The following is a 21,451-nucleotide window of genomic DNA, read 5'->3' as shown; positions in this document are numbered from 1 at the left end:
TATACATTATAGATGAGAACAATTATGTACCTATGCAATATTTATATCACGTATAATAGTAATATGATATGTAATCAATATGGCAACCTAATAGAAAAATAAAATGAAATATTCTTTTTTCGTGAGCCGAAAACTAAGTTCATATGTGAACTTGTTTAGCTACCTATTAAGGTTGAAAAACTAAGCTATAAACAAACTCCAAGTCTCAAGGAATCTATTGATTAGCTTAACTCCTATTGAAAGCGGATCAGTAGATTTTACTATTATAGGCAGACAGACAAACATAAACTCGTATGCATATATTTATATATATATATAGACAAAGACAATGTTATCTAGGAGTTGTATTGATAAAATTTAGTTACCAAGAACGCCGTACGGAGTTAAATATAGTTAAAACTTTTAAAATTGTAGTAGGTAGGTTCAATATAATAATTATTTCAACAAATTTGTAGTATAATATTCTGTACGTGTATATAATATAGTAGCACTCTTGGGCACTTCTCTAAATATATCTTTTCATAAAAAGTCATCTATTTTATGAGATAGAACAGTCTTATGGCCTTATGGCACTTTCTTGAAATAAATATTTTCATTAATATTACTTAATAAAAATGTAAAAATTCCTATTTATGTAAATCATAAAATTATTTTCATTCAGCCATTAAATGGTGCTAAATATTTAGTCATTATTTTTGATATTGTGCTACAACATTACATCATTTTTATCACACGTATCACACGTACAAGTGTTCATTTGACGTCTTGACATATTATTATAGGTTTAAGAGGACGCAACACCCGTCTATTTGTATCAAAAACAGTGAGTTCGTATTTCGAGTGCTACGAAGTTATTAATAATCGTAGACCCTTAAGTAATACAGTGTCTGAAAGGTGATAATTATTACTGTGTTTTGTTGCAATCAGATATTTAAAATTATAATTTTTTTTTAAATTATATAGAATTTAATATTTATAAAACACTCGTTTGTTACGTTATAATGTTCACTTGTTAATACAATCTTCAGAAATCTGTTTCAAACAAAACATAGAAAAAATTATCACCTTTACAAAAATATTTTAGTTATGTGTTTAAGATTAATAATGACTTCGTAGCATTAGAAATACGAAAAAAAGTTTCACAAAAATGTGTGTAATTCTCTACACCTAGCGGCATTTTTCTGTGATTTCTATAAGTATAATTAGCTAACCCGTCAAACGTTGTTTTGCCATATAAATTATATCTAGTGAATATTTTGGTTGGGAAATAAAACATAACCAATTTATTGTAAGTGGGTTTGTGATGTGGTATATAGTGTATGACCGAATGAGGAATGGAGCGCAGGAAACGAAGACGGCCTATATAAAATTATATAAAATTATTTTTATCAAATAGATATAAATCTAACGATTTTAATAGTTATTTTCTAACAGCCTTATTTTTTACATAAATAGAACAAAATAGGGAACTTATTAATAATTTTTATCTGTAATACGTCTCATTTAAACATTTTACCTTTTTTACCAAACCTGGTACCAACCTGGTACCTACTAAATTTATTTATCCTAAAGAATATTATTAAATATTAATATTACAAAATATAATAAAATGCTCGGAAATTTCGAGTAAGTTATTTTCGTCCTATATCGTAATGATAAAATTAGGTTACACTAATTATGTCTATACTCTATATTATAGTCAATTAATACTCGTCACTACTATCATTTTAATCAGTTGAGTTTTTGTGATATTTTTGTTGTCACTGGTTCTGACCAGCTGCGTTAGCTGGCAAACAAAAGTTTAAAATTTAGCTCAAAATAATTCTTCCCCTCGAACACAATGTACCTATATATTGACAAAGTAAACGAATTTCATAGTAACACGAGACATATATTATGCGTGGGTCAAACAATACATTTCTCTTTAAAGGTGTATTTTGATTTATATAACTGACTTAAATCAATATATTCTGTAGTCCTGTTTGATATATTGAAGATACCTACTATTTAATAGTGGAAACATTGTCACATGGATAAATGGATACCTAATATAATATTATAATATGCAATTGATATAAAAAAAAATATGAAATATTTGTGTTAAGTTTCAGCCGTTAGAGCTTATAGAGGGTATATAAAACAACAGCAAATGGTAGCATTTAGGTGATCTTTAGTTAGGTGTTATTTTAAAATATGTTATATGATTATGTTGGATGTACCCACGTACCTAAAATGTCTATGTTATATTATTATGTTTGTATGATGATCGTTGCTAACCACACGACCCATTAGCCACCACCCACGACGACATATAATGTAAAGCAAAGCGGAACCCTCTCGCTCACCTTTTTTATTATTAATTTAATTTACAGAACGTAAAATCTTGGTGGAATAACATTGAAATTATCAGTTTTATTTATTTACTTTCTACCTTTCTACATTATCATTTTCGTTCGTTACATAAAACTTTTATTTGACAAGCAGTGGGGGTGAGGTGTACACATTTATACAAATTTGTACAAATTATGGAGCAATATTAGGCTGTTTTTTTAGCTAAATTTCAAACATATTGAAGTCATGCTTCTGTTGCAATTGTTTTATATTACAAAATATTTAAATATATTGTGTCCTAATTAATATCTAAAATTGAAACTAAATAATTGTATGATAATTTGAATAGGGTTATGAAATTGAAAATAATATTGACGCTGCTTTTAGTAAATTAAAATATTGCGACAGTCAATTTGGAAAACAATAATGAAGTATGACGTATTGGCTGCAAGAAGTAAATGGGTCCCTGGGAGTGTTGTTCTGTGTTACAGCACTCCTGTGGCCTCCTCCTCCACCGAAACCTTACAATACCACCACCCAGGCCCTGATTTACGCATGTGCAGGCGGTGCACTAGCACAAGGCCCCCAAATTTGAAGGGCCCCTCCGGCCTTCCTATTCTATACTTTGCTACCATAAATAAAAGATATTTTTAATAAGATTTAGTAAGTAGTAACTATAACCTATTTAAGGAGGCCGCCGCAGCATGCGTAGTTTTCATACGGTTTACACTAATCACTAATAAGCCATCGATAGTTATATCAGTCATATTTTTTACATTTTTTGTTAAAAAAGGCCCCCAAAGTTTATAGTGCACAGGGCCCCTATTTCACTAAATCAGGGCCTGCCACCACCGACACAGCGGAACACCACCACTCTTCCTGCTCCACCATCGACTTCATTATACAACTTATCCTTAGATCATAATATTATATTGTACAATGAATGGAGCTACAGATCAATATTCTTACAAACATTTTAGCTACGAGTAGCCTGTTACGTAGCCTCTACTACGCAAGCGCCGACTACTAGTAGCTTATTTATCATAATACATTCAGTCTTAGATCACACAATTACTAATGATCGATAATTAATAATATCCAATATTTTCATACTTTAAACTTCAGACACTCATAAAAATATATAAATAAAAGAAGCTGAATATTTATTGATCATTAAGGTAATATTTATACTATATTTAATTCTTATTTATACATCTTACATTTATACCTACATTATACTTGTTTGTATTTTATATTTTATATTGTACATTAATAGAAATGTTTTGAAATAGGGTAAAACAATAGCAAAAATAATTTTTTTATTCTGTTTTAGGACTTATTGGGTATCAATAAGCAACATTTTAAATCAGAAATGAATGTAGCTCCAAATTGCTTAAATAAAAACAACGCCAATTTGGGTATAGAAGATTTGAAAACTACAACCAGCACAGAAATATTTCCGAATTTATACGAATTGCTCCAAGTAGCACTAACTTTGGGTGAGAACTTCTATGCTCAAAGATCGATTTACTAATCTATCTGTTATTCACATTGAAAAAGACCTGACTAAAAGTATTAAAAAACGTAAATTTGTTCTTAAAATCCTCATGAATGCTGGTTATAAAATAAAATATTCATTACTGTTATTACCTAATTATTGATATGTTAACTGTCTTTAATGCATTGTATGCGTTTGTATTTTATATTTAAATGTAATTTTAGTAAATTTTATAGTATCAATAAAAAATGTCTTCACTCAATTCAAAGTAGATAATAAATATCTAATTAAAGTTGTGATTATAAGTGTTAAAACGCTCTATTTGCCCCGAAGACGCTCCTACTTTGGAATCGCGGTTAGTGCACAGTGTACACCAACGTCATATAATTGCCACCAAAACCAAGCTAGATATTTCGAGTGTTAAGATTCCCGAGGAGATTGACGATAAGTACTTAGAGCGCACTAAAAAGCCCAAGGTATTATAATTGAATCCTATACTGTTAAACTTCAATGTTTCTTACATTTTTGAAATTTTTTTTAGACCTACCGACCAAGTGAAAGAAGGAAGTCTCATCAGAAGATAGTTGATGTAGGTACAGATATTAAAAACAATGACACAACATCAAGATAAGAAATCTCTGTTATTGTACCTGTCATCCATGTTTGGGTTAAGGAATAATCAATACCCACACAGAATGCAATTTTAAATTTACTGCTAAAATATAGATGAGCGATGAAGACTTAAATATTATATTTATGCATTTTACATATTTTAAGAGTAATGTTAATTCACACACAATAATCGCCTCTATATCTAAGTATGCTAAAGGATAGCAGCCGGCTTATAGCTATTGATCAATTTATTATTGTACGTCGTATACTCAGTATTCGGCAAAAATAAAATAATATAAACAATACTACGTAAAGGTATAAAATATTATGGTAATGTATAATTATACCGATAGGCTCATGTGTAACTACAGTCATTAACAGCTAAACGAGATGTAAAAAAAAATATTTATATAAACAATTCGTTAATTTAATGTTGTATAGTTATATTTAATTGTATTATAATTTTTGTCTACTCTAGCTATAATGACTTAAAATACTACAGAAACTAGAACAGATAATACGTCGTCTTTGAGTAAAATACAATTTGTTGATTTGTTCAATTTTTGCTGTGCTTTATAATCCTTCCATAAAAAAAAGTCGAAATAAAATATCGAATAAGTTTATTACATATAAATTGTTCTGATAGTCGACTTGTTTTGCAATACTTAAACCGGTCCATGTTACTAAGCCAAAATACAGTCAAGTTTGTACTATGTACTAGGATAAAATGCAATATCTTCAACAATACTTACGACGTTAGCGCTCAGTACAGTGTATTTGTGGCCATAGGCGGAGATTTGATCAAATTTGAGGGGGAGCTTACATGTTGCTTTGCAAAGTAAGCCGTGGGGGCTTTGCCCCCACACCCCCACTCTAATATCTATCATGCTTTCACTCTTCAGTACGCATCAACTATTAAATTACTAAATTACAAAACTACTAATACTAAATATGAATTACTAACTATATAATATTATGCACTTTAAAAATTATTAATTTATAATATAATAAATATTTTATTATTTTAATACAATAAATCTATTTTTATTAGCAAATATATCAATAACTTTCTCAATATTAATATTGATATCTTTTTCAATGTACAATATTGAAGAGTTATTAAATTTTTCTTGCAGCATACTCGTGCGTAGCCATGTCTTGACTTTGCGCATTGCAGAAAAGCTTCGCTCACATGTAGCCGAGCTGATTGGTATAGTTATGGCTACCTGTAGAAGCTTGTATAAGTTGGGAAACACACTTTTAGAAATANAATTATTAAAATGTTTACTTTATTCCATTTTTTAAAACCAATTTTGGTAAATGTATCTTCGGTATTGTTCCCAGAACCATAAATACGACAAGCAAAACAGTACAAAGCGTCATTGATGATACTATATTCAAGCCATTCAAAGCAGTCGTAATATGATGCATTAAAACTACGGTTTTGTTGACCAAATTTTGTCATTGGATAAGACTGGAGCATAAATTAAAAGTAGTAGTCACTAAAGTCACTCTATACATTTTAGCATGCAAATAACTTTAATACAAAATAAGCTACCTATAAGCAATATTGCCAATATTTATCTCAAATATATAATATCTACCCTACCTTCATAATTGGACGTGATGGACCAGAGTTAATATTACCCAAATCATTTATTTCACTAATATGAAGCCGCGGAGAATCAAAATCAATATTCGATGACGAGTCGCCGTCGGAGTGTACTGTAGTTTTTTCAGGAATTTCCGTCGGCAACACGTTTTCAGATTTTACAGTTTCTTTAGGTTTTTTTTTAATATTAAATAATTCAAAATAATTCGACATTTTAATAAATAATTAATAAAGTATTCGAGTATTCGACCGAAATTACGATTTACAACAACAGTAAACAACGCAAGACGCAACACGATAAACGAAACGGTCGAAACAGCAATCGGCATTCGGCACATTAATAATGTTTATCAGACTGTGATTATTGGAAATTTCTATTTTTGTCATTGCGATAAATGCGATAACAATCCGTCGCGACGGTCAGCCGGTGCGCACCGATGACGATTACGAGGTATAATATGGTATAATAATAATTATTATATTGACATTTATTTTGACAACATTTCGGGAAAAAAAAATATTTTGTGAAGTTCCAAGATTTTGTCAATCGTTGTAAAATAAGTACCTATTTTAATATTATATACCATGAAAAATGTTTGATAATTTTGGGGGGGCTTTCGATCTTTTTGGGGGGGGGCTAAGTCCCCCCAAGCACCCCCCAATCTCCGCCTATGTTTGTGGCGTTTTTTCCTAGTAACCACAAACTTTTCTACGATTTACGGAGTTTTAGTTATTTGATTATTGCTTGTATTATACTTTTGGAGTAATATTTCAGACATACGGCATATTCATCTATACAAGCTAAATTTTACAATAATTTATTTGTTTTTAACTCATTTTTATTATTTTTTTTGAGACTTACGGCGTTTTTGCTCATGGCGGCAGAGTACAGGTCATTTAATGTTGTCTTAAATATGTACTTTGGTACTTTAATTTAATTAATTACCTTATTGATATTACATTTTTAGGACATCAACTATTATCCATCAAGGTAATAATATTCTATGTACAATTTTGTGTCCTTAATAATTATTATCAATTTCATTTATTATCATCAAGATATATTTAAAATTGAAAAAATGTATAAACAATGTGTTCTAAATGATTAGGTAGGTTTTGTTACCCTACATTTAAATAATATTTCCACAAATAATTATTGTGTTTACCTACCCATTCATAATTTGTTGAGGTATTTTTGTTACATTTTCCAAACTTATTTATTAATACGTTAGGTATATGTATTAATTAAAAAACAAAATTTTAGATGGTCAAGGCTAAGAAAGCAATTGCTAGCTTGGCTAAATAAAAAAAGAAAAAGTCCAAACAAAATGTATTGAGTGGTAAAGCAACGTGGAAAGTACACTGGTATATACACCGGTACCTAAGTATTTTATTTGATTATTGTTTTTAAAACTATGGTAAAAATGTATTCTTATTTTATTTCATTTTTATAGAAAAAAAAGTCCGTAATTGTAAAACCCAACACGGGCGAAAATAATGGTAAAATCAGTGAAGTACACACTGTCAAACGCAAGGCATAGGTACTTACCGAACATTAAAAACGTAACTAAAAATATATTATCTTTGAATAATTTTAAGTTAAGCTTTTTATATTTGATTCATAAGTCTGTCATTTAGAGTAATACCTATGCAAACATTTTTTTCTCTCACTGATATTTACGCGTCATATCAAGTTTTCTAACTAAATATGCTGGTGATATGTTAACTATGTGTGTGTTCTGTTCCTATATGGCCCACCGATTCACTGGAGCATTTATTTCTATCTCATTTCAATGGTGTTCTTCAAATGTGGTTTTTTATTCCAACTTTTTGAGATTTAAGGTACTATACTTAAACATTGAAATTAAAATATAATCTATTGTGGATAATTTAAGGTTTTTTCAAGTTATTTAACAACTGATGTTTTTTGTTAATACGTATTATTATAATTTACAAATAATTTGAGTGGTTGTTGAACCAGGGTCTGAGGTATACGCATTGAAGTATTCCTGTGCTAAAGAAAGTTCATAAATCAAATTCATTTATATTTATGCACCATTTATAAAATAATGAATTCATATACAATTGACACAAATATAAAATAAGTGACTTAAAATTAATTTGTATATCAGCAAGACTGTATATTCTTGTTGTCTAACAAACTATCTAGAGTTTTATAATTTATTCAACCATTATTAGGATGTTAAGATTTTTTTCAACAAATTAAAAATATTTGTGTAACTCTGGAAAAAAAAAATTATAGAATTATCCAATCATTTAAATTTAATCCATATTTATTTATAACAATATAAAAATGTTCTGTGTTACACTATTTTATATTGGGCACTATTAATTACAATTTTAATTCCACGATATGAAAGATTTCTTTTTAAATTTTTTTATTAGAAATATGCCCTGCAGCATAATATTAGTTCTTACAATGACAAAAATCATAATTTATTTTCTTTAATATTAATTTTTACAATGACCATTTGTTTTTTACATACGTTTTAACTGTTTATATTAAATTTTCTATTTCTATTGCTTTTGTGAAGTTTTAAGTCTGTTTAGTTGTTAACACATTCAGATCTAGGGGTCGATATAGAAACTCTTTAATTTTGTGTTTAGTTCTGGCAAACTCCATTTATCTGCATTTGACGAGTACATGTTTGATTGTCAGCTGAAATACACATGTTACGCAATTGATTTGTTCTTCATTGTTCATCAGATAACCGTTTGTGTACCCAGCGAACTATCCTTAGACGTGTTAACAATACATATTCTTTTCTGTTAAGATTCGCTATGTTTTTCCAACGTTCTGTTGTGCGTTTAATTTCGCTGAGCTTGCAGGTTTCCTTTTCTTTTAGCAGATGTTAATACATCTTAGTACGTCTTCATATAAGTATGGTGCTTCTCGCTTATTTCTATTTTCTCATTATTAGCTGCTTCCTTTGCTAGACGGTCAAATCTTTCGTTTCCTTCAATATGTTACTGTGTCCTGGTATCCAGACATTAGTTATTTCGTTTTCATGGCAATTTATTGCTTCTATTATTTCTTATTTTATACTGCTGTTATTTCCGTGGCTGCTTAAACATTTTACAGAGCTCATAGCGAGTCTGTGAATATGACGTAGTATCGTAGTTACAAAGTAGTTGACAGTTTTTTATATGTTATATGGCAAAGTACGTATATTGCTAACTTTTCTGTAGTTATTATATTTATTTAATTGTTTAGCTGAAAATAAGGAGCTATAGTAGCTATTTCAGTTATAATATAGGTTTGTAATAAGCTAATGATGTATTTGAGATATTAATAATTTTTCCACGGTGGAATGTTTAGTATTATGTACTTAAGATTGATTCGTTGGTCTGTTGAGAGCTTATTTATTCTTCTGTAAATCGGTTGTATTAGCTTAATGTTGTTATTTAAGGTATTGTTGAGGTGGAGATTGAAAATTATGTGATAGGTAAATTTCTCGTTGTACATTGCATTAAGAGCGGCATATTTGAGTAGTTATTGGTTTCGTCTATTTTTAACTTATCTGTTTGTTATTTGGTTTTATTAGGTTTTTACTATTTGAAAATATAATTTATTAAAAAGCCTAAAGATTCTTTCCACTTATTTAGATTTTAGATTATTTGTGCAGTGTTGGATTTTGTTTGCCCTATATCTAAGTCTTTATGTCTGATCCAGGTGTAACTGTCGTAAGCATAAAGCGACATTTTGTTTGGTTTTGGTATTTGTTGGATAATAATATTATTAATTAAAACTAGAAATAATGTTGTGCTGATGGGTGAGCCCTACAAACAAACTTATATTTCGGAAACTTAGGTCAACGTATGATTTCCATATCGCTATATAGAACTAAATCTGTGAAGCATTTCAAACAACACATGCTATTACTTAGTACAGACAGTACAGTCATCAATTAAAAAGTGGGGGGCTTACCGGAAACTTAATTAATAATTTTTCAAAGTTGCCATCAATGGACTACTCAAATCAATATATACTTGAAAATGGAATCTGAATTGGATTCTGAATCTAATAAAACATTTGAATGTTAGAATATAATATGGGACGTATAAATAATATATATTAAAACCAATGATTAATATAACAACTGAATTTGGATAGAACTTGACAGATTTTTCCTTTTGTATATATTTTAGCTTTAGCAATTAAGCTGTAGGTTATTGATGACTAAATTTACATTGAAACCTAAGATTTGTATGCCTTCCTAATATTAGTACAAGTTGAGCATTAAAAGTTTAATTTTTTATAATAATCAATAACTACAAAGCTGTAAACATCCAGTAGTTTATATTTATTTCTTTACAAGAAGTTTATAATTGTACATTTAATTGACACAAATAATTGATTAATTTATGACTTATTAGTGTATTACATCTTACGTAAGTGTTCATTGGAGGATTTTATAAACGAAAATTGATCTACAGTCGCAGGTTATCCGCATTGATGTAATCCTATGCTAAAGAAAGCTCATAAATCATATTGTTAATTTCTATATATGCACCTTTTTTATGTAAATATATATAAAATGAACACAGATAAGTGATACATTTATTAATTTTTATTTTGATATATTACTTTCTTATGATCTAATTTTGTAAAGTTAAGATAAAGTTGTGAATTGAGAGCATAAAGTATTCATGTGGTAAAATGAAAAAAATTAATAATAACGCAGGCAATTATAGCCTTTACTGCTAATAGACTAACTGACTTTTTATTTATGTGTAATGTGTAATTTATTCATATTGTTTATATAGTAAAAATTGGTTGTTTCTTTATAAATACATGAATTTACTACTACATGTATTTTTTAAATCTTGATTTTACTTTGTATGAACCTCAACATTCCTTACTAAGATTTAAAAAAAATCTTATTCTTAAAATGATTAAAAGCATATATAATCTGTTATTAATACTTTAAACGTTTTTTTATTCAAGAGAGTTAATCATTATCTTACTATTATTACTAAAAATTGTTGTACATTTAATCCCCCAAAATCATATAACTAAATAAAATCAGTTTTCAAAATTACAATTCTGTTGAGTAACTTCAATACCTTCAATTAATTCAGGTACTATATTTAGATTAATGTTAAATTTAATTTAATTTGATTAACAAATCCAGTGGCTAGTAGCTGCATTAAAAGCATTGACAGTTTTGGTATAAATCTAAAATATTTGAAAGGATAATGCTACGATGAGGCAGCTGGTATGAGTAGAAGATTTAATGGTGTTCAATGTATGATGAAAAACAGTACAAGACAGCCATGGGTGGATAGGCTCAACAGGATGTTCCCGGTAGGTCCCCATCAATATTATACTCAAAGGCCCCAATCCCAAAAAATAAAAATAATAATAATAATAATATAAAAGAAGATTTTTATAATACTAGCTGGTGCCCTGGCGGCTGTGCAGTATTAAATATTGATGGGTATTTGTAATATTTGTATACTCCATTAGGGACTAGTTACCTCAGTATAACCTCGTTGATACCCGTATAAATACATAACATTATATATTTTGTTGTATGTACTATTGTGCTAAAACTAAATAATATTGTATAAAATGTAAATATAAATAAATATAATAATAATTAATTTTTCAATTAGTCAGAGCTAAGTATGACATATCTACTAGCCAAATAGCACTACAATAGTTATAGCTTATGAAATGAATATTCATTTTTTACAAAAAGAATGTTTATGTCATACTTTTGAATGGTCTATCATTCTTCTATCAATCTGATAATATAATCCAAAAATGGTCAAATGCACCACTTTTAATCATTCCATGAATATGCTATCAAGAGTTCATATCTATTATTCATAGAATATTAATAATTAATAATAAAATATTCTAAGTTTATTCAAACTAGAATTACCATAGAATGATCTAATATTGACATGATGAGATTCACCAAATCAATGTAATATAAATATTCATTTCATATTAAAAATAAATAGGTAGTTCATTCATAATTGACCAATCATGGAATAATATAATATTGTTATGAAGATATCAACCAAATTTATGAACTATGAATATTTATTGCATATGTGTGAATAATAATATACCTAATATTTTTTTATTATATTACCTATTATTTGTAAATGATTTATGTCCATCTCTCAGTCTTAGGTCTTAGTATTATAGAAGTTACCATTGTCTTTTTTATAATGGACCTATTCACAACACTCATCCAGGTTCGCAACCTATCTAGCTACAATTTTTCTTACATACCAAATTTTTATATATATCCGTCCACTGTCTTGACAGGGGACCTAAATATCTTAACTTCTGAACTTATAACATAACTTAAGTTCCGAGTATCTTATCACACTCCCAATAGTATAAACCTATAAAACTCTTAATAATATGTATTGAATATCATTATTAAAATTAAAACTCATACATTCATTTAAAAGTATGTATGTAACGGGCAATGTAAACCACAAATTTTTTTTTTTAATCAACTAATATTATTTTTTATTATTATTATAAATTATAATCAATACCTATTAATAGTAATAATTTTTTTTTTAAACAATCATTATTAATTTTATTCGTGTACCATAATATTACAAATATTTTGATGGAATAACAAAAAAAAATTAACAAGTATCATCAAATTATTTTTATGTTTATAATAAATTATAATTTCATTATTATCTATTCATTTGAACAATATTTAGAAGCATGGCACTTGGAATTACATAGTCTGTCTGCTTTTCAACACTTGATTTTTAAATAGGCAGTAAGATAAGTAACAAAAATAAGTTTATACAGTGTTTCAAAAAATTCATAGTTTATTGTATTATGATACATGAATAAAATTAGTAATGATTGTTTAAAAAAAAAATCAATACTATAAATATGTAATAATCAGGGCTCGTAAGTTCATGCACTAAAAAAAGCACAAAATAAGCAGGCATTCATGCACTAAAAATTGGCAAAATATGCACTAAAAAGTTCGAAAATATGCATTTAAATGCCCTTACATTTTAAAAATTATGCACTCAAAATATGCATTATGTAAAATATTTATGAGCAAATTTTAAAATAATAAGAATATATCCATTAATTTTAAAGTATTTTATTCCTTTTAATTTTTATATATTTAACAATCAAAATTAATAAAATGAATTCTTGTGAAGTTCATATAATCTGATAATCATATGGATTTGTCATCTTTATTAATTTTAATTAGGTAGTCATTTTTTGTCTAATTTTGGTACACCATTATCCTGCACCTACAATGAAAATATTTGGAATGAAATATTAGTTATTTGACATTTTCACGACTCGAACAGTTAAACAACTCATCGGCGACTGGCGTGTGCAAGAAAACTATACTGTACCACTGTACCAGTGTACAAAATTGTAGATGCGGATTGGTAAGAAACATTGTACAGGTGTACATGCTTCTACAGGTATCGTTTCGACGAGGGACTAAACACGGCGGAGGATGGTAGTAACTAGTAGTAGCTATAAAATTGTTTCCGCGGTACTAAGTAAAACGCATAAAATCTAAATAGGGAAATACTAGAAAAGTAAGTAGTCACACGAAAATAAAAATAAATCAAAACACTCTCATTCAGTAAACGAGAAAGTAAATAAGAAACAAGAAACATTTCAAATATTTTTCTAAACAATTTTTTTATGAAATAATATGCGTTATAAACTATAAAAAAAACGACTATATGCAAAATATGCCTTTACACCCAAGACATGCTAAAACATGCACTATTAAACTTCATATTTTTATTACTATTGTTATGAAACGGATTTGTATCTCTGTTAGCATATTTTTCTGTGTAACAAAAAAAGCATGCAAATGCATGAACTTACGAGCCCTGGTAATAATAATAAAAAGTAATATTAGTTGGTTAAAAAAAAATTTGTGGTTTACATTGTTCGAGCCAGGACCACATTGATATTCCACATTGCCCGTAACATATACTATATACATATGAAGATTTGATTTAGATTCTAGGTATATTTTTATTAAATAAACCCTAAGCATAGCCCATAGGTGTATAGTTCTTTAAAAAAAATATTTATTACGTTAAAATTTAGTGGCCAGGCCTGGCTGAACAGTTAAAACAAAGTATTTGCCAAAAATCATTTATTAATATTATTTGGTGTGGTCATCTTGAGTCTTTCACTTGCTTTTGAAAGCCATAAACTTGCGGCAGATTCAATGTTCTTAATCAAAGTTTGATTGAATATATAAGAAGACTGGGTTGCTTCTAATATAAATTAATACATAAAATTATAAATATTTCAAAATAATACAAAGGTATCAAGCATATTAACAATCCCAGTCATCCGTTTAAGAGATGAGAGCATCATTCAACATTAATACTTTGTTTTACGCACACATATAATATTATAAAATCTCAATATTTCACTTATTACAATTACATTATTAAAATTAAGGTATCAATTCATTTTAACAATTAAAAAATAATAATATCAACTCTGTTTTAAGTTACATAACTATTTAATTTTTTTAATGTTTTAATATTCAAGAAAGTAATAAGTGTTTAATTTTTTTTAGTTAGTTTGTAGTAAGGAAAACCTTATTATTATTATTTCTTCAAAATAACAAATATTACAAAAATATTATGTTTATTCTCTATGATTGTTTTATAATAACTTAATTCAATAATATTGATAAGTCATTTTAGTTTTCAAGCCTACTATAATTAATACAAAGTATAATTTATTCTTACTTGTAAGTAAAGAAGACAAAATTGTTTTGTTGAAAGGTTATTTGTTTCCTTTGTGCCGAGTGTAACTATATGATTTGGTATAATCATCAGTTATGATTTGTTTTAAGATATGCCTCACTGCCTGTTAATAATTATCACCACCAATTGTTGTCTGTTGATAACATATTTACCTTAAAAATACATATTTAATTCATAGAGTCAAAGAAATAATATAATATCTACAATTAGGTATAATTATATATACAGCAGTCAACAAAAGTACATAACTATACATGTTTATTTACTTATTATTGTAATTACTTACAGTTTGATCGTATAAGGCGTTGTCGTCAGTGAAAGCTTCTTTAAACATATTTAATTAATTGTTAATTGATATTGGGAATATTTCACATATTTTTTCAAATTGTTGATTAGATCCTAATGATGGTGGAACCATCAGATTTTTTCATTATCTTGGATGTTACTGACTACCAACATTATGGGGTGCAAATACTCTCCTTATTCTCTTTGCCTAGCGTTTAATGTTACTAGTTGTCTGATTATTTGTTTTTGAACTTCTATACAAATTAAACCAATAATGTAATAAAATTTAAAATAAATAATATAATCAAATTTAAAATACATATGTATTGCCTGTTTAATTATAAACATTTATATATGATTATAAAATAAACCTATTTGTTTTGATAGTAAATAGATTAATGAAATTTAGAATTTAAAAAAAATTATCCTATTCCATAAATTTTTGTTAATAAGCCTCTGGTATGAAAATATTAACCTTCGATAAGTAGTACTGTTAAGTGGATGTTGCACCTGCACATGTTGTCTCCGGCTTACATACGCACGACATACTAAATTTTTGTTCACCAGTTTCAATAGTGGACCGTTAGTTTTGATACTAGAATAAATTTAACTTACTATCAAACTTTCAGGTAACAACATTTTCTCTGTTCTCTAGTTGGGTTTTAACAATATTTTAATTTTCAAGTGAGTTATGAGTATGTAAAATATAAATATTTGAAAATGATCACTTAAAAATTAAAATATCGTAAAAAACCATTGAGAGAACACGGATAATTTACTTACCTTAGTAGAGGTCCACTCTTAATGTCAAAACTAACAGTACACTATTGAAACTGGTGAACGAAAATTTGTTGTTTTACGTGTGTAAGACGGAGACAACATATACTGGTATGACGTCCTCTTAATTATTTTTATAATGAACCACAATTACAATTTAATTTAAGTTTATTATTTGGATCTTCAGCAGCATCAGTGGAGTTTTCGGTGTTTAAACCTATATAAACAGTACATTTGTAAAATTGTATTATAGAACTGCAATAATTAAAATTAATTTATATTATAAATGGTACAAATTGTAGTTTTTTGAATTTACTAAATCACCTTTATCTTCAGAAATGGTGTTACTATTATTCATCATTGAAACATCTAATAGCACTGATAAAATACTCATCATTTACAAAATCAACAATAATTATCTGATTACATGCAAAAAAAAAAATAGTAATAATTATATATTATACAGTGTTTAAGATATTTAGTGAAAATAAAACAAAATATTTACCAATTTGATCTGATAGAGATGTATTACATGGTTTAAAATTATCCTGTACAACATTCCCTATCATAGTTAATTCATTTTAACTTGAATGAGTTACACTATTTTTAACAGGAAGCACTTTCAAGCTTCAGGAATCAATTTCTAAAATTATTTATATATTAATTAAGAATTATACTTTATTTAATTATTTATTAATGTAATAAAAATTCAAATGTTATTTTTTTTCTGATTTTTTTTAATAGTAAACTTACTAGAAAATTTAGGGAAATTTTGAAGATCTGTGTCACTGTCACTGCTATTAGAATCATTAGTCAATGATGAATCATTTTAACTTCCTTTTATAATTTTGTGTTGTACACGAAGAACAAAAATGTCACATAATTCTAATTTCATAAGAGTCCCATTGATATTTAATTCAGAATGTACAATACCATGTGCTAATTTAAAAACATACAAGATTTGGATAAGTATTGATCTTTTTACGTTTTCATAAGTCTGATGAATTGGATTTTGAATCGATAGATGTAGAATTGGTGTTTGCATTGAATCAGGTGTATAACTTAAATTTTTACATCCATGTGTCGCAGTGATTGCAAGTTCTTCCATCAGATTCAGCAAAAACATTATTTTGCAACAATGAATCACACAATATCTAAAAAATCAAAACAAACAGTAAATATATATAGCAAATATTGGGAAATAATATAATGTAAGTAAATAATTTGGTACTGGGATGGCCCATCCACGACTTGCATCAAAGATGTGAGTTTGTATTGTGTAATAGTATAAAATGATAGGAGATATAGAACATACTCACGGTTAAAAAACATTACGCAAAGGGTTCTAAATAATATAAATATAAATTAGTTAATTTTTGATATGAACTTAATTTGAAATTCGAGGATGCATATAGAAAAAAAAACTTTGTTTTATGTTAAAATTGCTACACTCCACTCTTATATATCTTTTATTATAATGTGAGGCTCTCTCACTGATCGCAAATCCTGGTATATTGTTAATACGTTTTAACCAAAATTATACACATTAGTATCGCCACAATATAACATATATATTACATTCAAAACATTTTTTACCTTCAACAGCACTGTCTCTGTTACAGAAAATAAGTGTTTCTTTTTTGGTGACGAGTATTGTATTCTTTACATATACTTTTCTTATCCAATCACTGCCAGATTTTCCTATACAACATAAAAGAAATTAGTTTTTTTTTTGGTGATTCTCTACCAAGTTAAAAAACAATATATAATATTTTCATTAAATTGATAAAGAAATATTGATAGTTTAATATTTTAGTCATTGACTTCTACTTTAAGGTACACTGATACACACAACATTTATAATTTAATACAATTCAATTAAAAAATTATGTTTTTAGTTTAATGCGGTCATATTGTTAATCAACATTTTCTAATATTGTTTTCTTGCTTTTACATAATCCTATATGTTTTTTCAATGAAAAATTAATCATAGGTATTTGAGGAGAAATTATTTGTCATTTGGCTTTTGAAACCGATATTCTACAGTATTCTGTGTACAGATCACTTCACATTCTGTACATCGTTTAAGTGTTTTTGAAAACAATAAAAATGCAATGTCTTAATACATATTTGTATAGTGATTCCATGTAGAAACAAAATATTTATAATTGGTGGTGATCGAAATGAATAATTTAGGTATATTTAAAAAAAGTTGTATGCAGCATCTCAAAAAATATATTATTAATGGTATTCAGATCTGTTTTTGAACCAATCAAATAGTAACACCAAAAATCTTTATCAAGAAAATAACTATTATTAAACTGGTAATTTCTAGTGATACCTACAGACATTTATATTTTATTTAAAAATATTAATGTTTGTACCAATGGCCACAAACGTAGTTGTAGCACAGCTCTAACAGTATTTTAGTTAAGAAATTAAAATTCATAAAATTTCATATACCACATTTACAAAACCTGATTGTGTTCGTAGATAATTTATGCGAATTGGTTTAAACTGGCAAATGTGTGTCCTTTGAATCAATTATTGTTTATCTTACAAGAATCCGGTCAAACAATTCTGAAATAATAATTGTACAAAATTAATTTTAAAACATATAAATCGGTATAACATACTACAATATTGTAACTTATGATATCGAACAATGAACATTCATGGAAGGCGCTTAAAGTTTGGTAGCAATTGTAGCAAATTGCCTTCCTTCAACACACAAAAATTCATTGTGTATCATTATTGACAGGTACTTCAAAAGTTTGCAAAATAAAGGTACATAAATGATGTGTTTATTTTTAAAAAGAATCTTGGTTTTGAACTTTTCTAGAATTTGTATCGCTTAGTGATTGGGTGGACATCAAAATTGATATGGTTCATAATCTCTTATGATATTGATAATTCATTACTTATTCACACCATGAAGATTATTTTCAATAATTTAAATGTTTTCTTTTTTTTTAACTTTTAGCTCTTATCCACAATTCAATCTTTTTGGTTTTTCCTTACGTTCATTGTGCATATAATTAGTACTAACTGTATCTACAGTATGTCTGTATCAAGCAATAATTTCAATGGACTGGGTCTTCTGTGATAAGATTTATTTAGTCTATTCTGAAATGAATAGTCAGTTGACCAAGTTTAATCTACCCTAGGAAATATAAGTCTATGGCTAACATACTACATGGACCTTCATCTAGATTTGACGTTTGCCCAAACTCTGAATTATGCAACTTCAATTTAAAAAAGGAACCTCGCAGGCTGAAGAAGAATAAACAATGTTACTTAATTCTAATTTCAAAAGAGCCCTAATGACATTCAATTTAGAATTTACAATAAAATGTGCTAAATTAAAAACGTACAAGATTTGGATAAGTATTTAACTTTTTTACCTTTTTGTAAGTCTGGTGTGTTGGATTTTTAAACAGGTAGATGTAAAATTGGTGTTTGCATTGAATCAGGTGTATAATTGAAATTTTCACATCCATGTGTCGCAGTGATTGCAAGTTTACACAAAATCTTTTTTCAGATTCAACAAAATGATTATTTTGCAACAATGAATCACACAATATCTAAAAAATCAAAACAAAGAGTAAATATACATAGCAAATATCGGGAAATAATATAATGTATTGTAATATAGAGTAAATAATTTGTTACTGGGATGGCCAATCCACAACTTGCGTCAGAGATGTGAGCTTGTATTATGCAGTAGTATAAAATGGTATTACATGAAGTATAGAGGATACTCAAGGTTAAAAAGTATTAAGCAAAGGGTTATAAAAAAAAAATTAGTTAATCTTTGATATGAACTTAATTTGATATTGAAGGATACAAATAGAAAAAAAACTTTGTTTTAAGTTAAAATTGCCACTCTCCACTTTTACATATCTTTTTTTATAATGGAGGCTCTCTCATCGATGGCAAATCCTGGTATATTGTTAATACGTTTTTAACCAAAATTACACACATAAGTATCGACACAATATAACATACATATTATATTCAAAACACTTTTTACCTTCAACATCACTGTCTCTCTCACAGAAAATAAGTGTTTCTTTTTCGATGACGCGTATTGTTATCACTGCATATACTTTTCTTATCCAATCACTGCCAGTTTTTCCTATAAGACATGAAAGAAATCAAACATTCATGGTAGGCACTTAAAGTTTGATTGCGATTGTTGCATATTTCCCTCCCTCAAAAATAAATAGAGAAAAGTAGAAAAAAAACCAGAGAGCTCATCTTATCATTGTCATTGGGAACTGGTCGTTAATTTTTGAACAGTATCAAGATTTTCAAGAAGAAAAATTCGATACGTATCGATACGTACCACCTCGTATCGAAGTCCGAGTTCGATACGGGTGGTACGTATCGCTTGTATACTGCACGTGTAACTTCTTGAACGCTCAAAATTGCCTCGATACGTATCGATACACTCCAAATTCTTCCTTGAAAATCTTGTACCATCTACTTAAGTAGTATACAACATGAAGGAAGAGTGAGATTTGAAATTGTCTTATCTGGATATTTTTTTTCGACTCACAGACGTATGAAGAGTTATGTGGCTTTCAAAAGTGTTTGTCAAACCACTCGTCAAGTAGTTATCGTTTACGACGTTATAAATTTGTCGTATTTTTTAGTTAGTAATTAATTCAATTTTTGAAGTAGACACTCACTTTATGCATTATCTTCTCATACCTTACAGCCCCGGACAGTATTGAATGATCCAGCAATTGGTTCCCAGCCTTTTTGAGCAACTATGAAAGTGGACGTACTGTTGATTTACTGCTTAGATGTAGTGAATCAACCTGAAAATACCCGTTCAAAGCAATCATTTGATCGATTATTGCCAGGGCCTAAAATTTCGATAGAGTTCTTAGACATTGTTTAAACAAACAACAATTACCAAGGTACCTTTTAACTACAACGAAGGTACAATGATAGGCTATAATATAAGTTATAACTGTGAGACTACGATCTATATATCATATTCTCCAGGTTATAATTTAACTATACGTCCTACGTGTATTTCATCGGAGGGTCGTTATAAATACTACCTATTACGGCACCAAAATATTGTTATCATTGTGTAGTCGTTATCATTTTTGTCTTATCAAAAGTTTAGGTATTCACATATTATTATTTATAATTCACACTAATTCACATAAAATAAAAAGGTAAAACACTGTTAATAACACAATTTTGTAAAAAAAATTCTATACATAGTATGTTTGTCAATATTAAGTTATTATTAAGTTAATTGTTAATTAGTTCTTTTTCTTTTTTTTTGTCTTTGGCAAGTCTATTAATGCTGATGAATTACGTTTAGAAGGTAATAAGTTTAGCCCATCTTCTTTATTTGCCATACCACTCATTGTCTTATAAACGCTATTCAGAACCTCCAATTGTTTTGACCATTCTGCTGAATATTCTTTTTGGTCTATTAAGTAAGTCAGGTCTGTAATTTTTTTAAGAATTTCTCTACTTTGTATTGGCAGGTTAATATCATTTTCTATGTTTTTAGCTTTTATATT

At 27.9% G+C, this 21,451-nt stretch overlaps 1 protein-coding gene, 1 long non-coding RNA gene and 1 pseudogene across 6 annotated transcripts; all 3 read right to left on the bottom strand.

The window, feature by feature from the left end:
- Positions 1 to 5,663: 5,663 nt before the first annotated feature.
- LOC111031614 lies at positions 5,664 to 6,680 on the bottom strand. The gene is made up of 2 exons (XM_022311643.1): positions 6,051 to 6,680; positions 5,664 to 5,915 (listed from the first exon to the last, which is right to left on the bottom strand). The coding sequence occupies exons 1-2, from the start codon at positions 6,264 to 6,266 to the stop codon at positions 5,664 to 5,666; spliced, it is 468 nt and encodes a 155-aa protein (XP_022167335.1). The 5' UTR covers positions 6,267 to 6,680.
- A 1,871-nt stretch (positions 6,681 to 8,551) lies between these two features.
- LOC111031613 lies at positions 8,552 to 9,038 on the bottom strand (annotated as a pseudogene).
- Positions 9,039 to 13,971: 4,933 nt separating this feature from the next.
- Positions 13,972 to 20,962, bottom strand: LOC111031625. Of its 5 annotated transcripts, XR_002604227.1 has the most exons (11): positions 20,832 to 20,962; positions 20,594 to 20,773; positions 19,933 to 20,037; positions 19,304 to 19,483; positions 18,363 to 18,479; positions 17,496 to 17,600; positions 16,885 to 17,053; positions 15,598 to 16,116; positions 15,124 to 15,376; positions 14,820 to 14,989; positions 13,972 to 14,333 (listed from the first exon to the last, which is right to left on the bottom strand). It is a non-coding gene; the product is annotated as an uncharacterized LOC111031625 (long non-coding RNA). The 5 variants fall into 5 exon arrangements; XR_002604223.1 differs by having other exon boundaries at positions 20,594 to 20,962; XR_002604224.1 differs by having other exon boundaries at positions 16,054 to 16,116; positions 20,594 to 20,962.
- Positions 20,963 to 21,451: the final 489 nt, after the last annotated feature.

Source organism: Myzus persicae, unplaced genomic scaffold (genome assembly GCF_001856785.1).
Source record: "Myzus persicae strain clone G006 unplaced genomic scaffold, MPER_G0061.0, whole genome shotgun sequence".
Taxonomy (NCBI): Eukaryota; Metazoa; Arthropoda; class Insecta; order Hemiptera; family Aphididae; genus Myzus; species Myzus persicae.
This window is presented reverse-complemented; position numbering and strand designations above follow the sequence as displayed.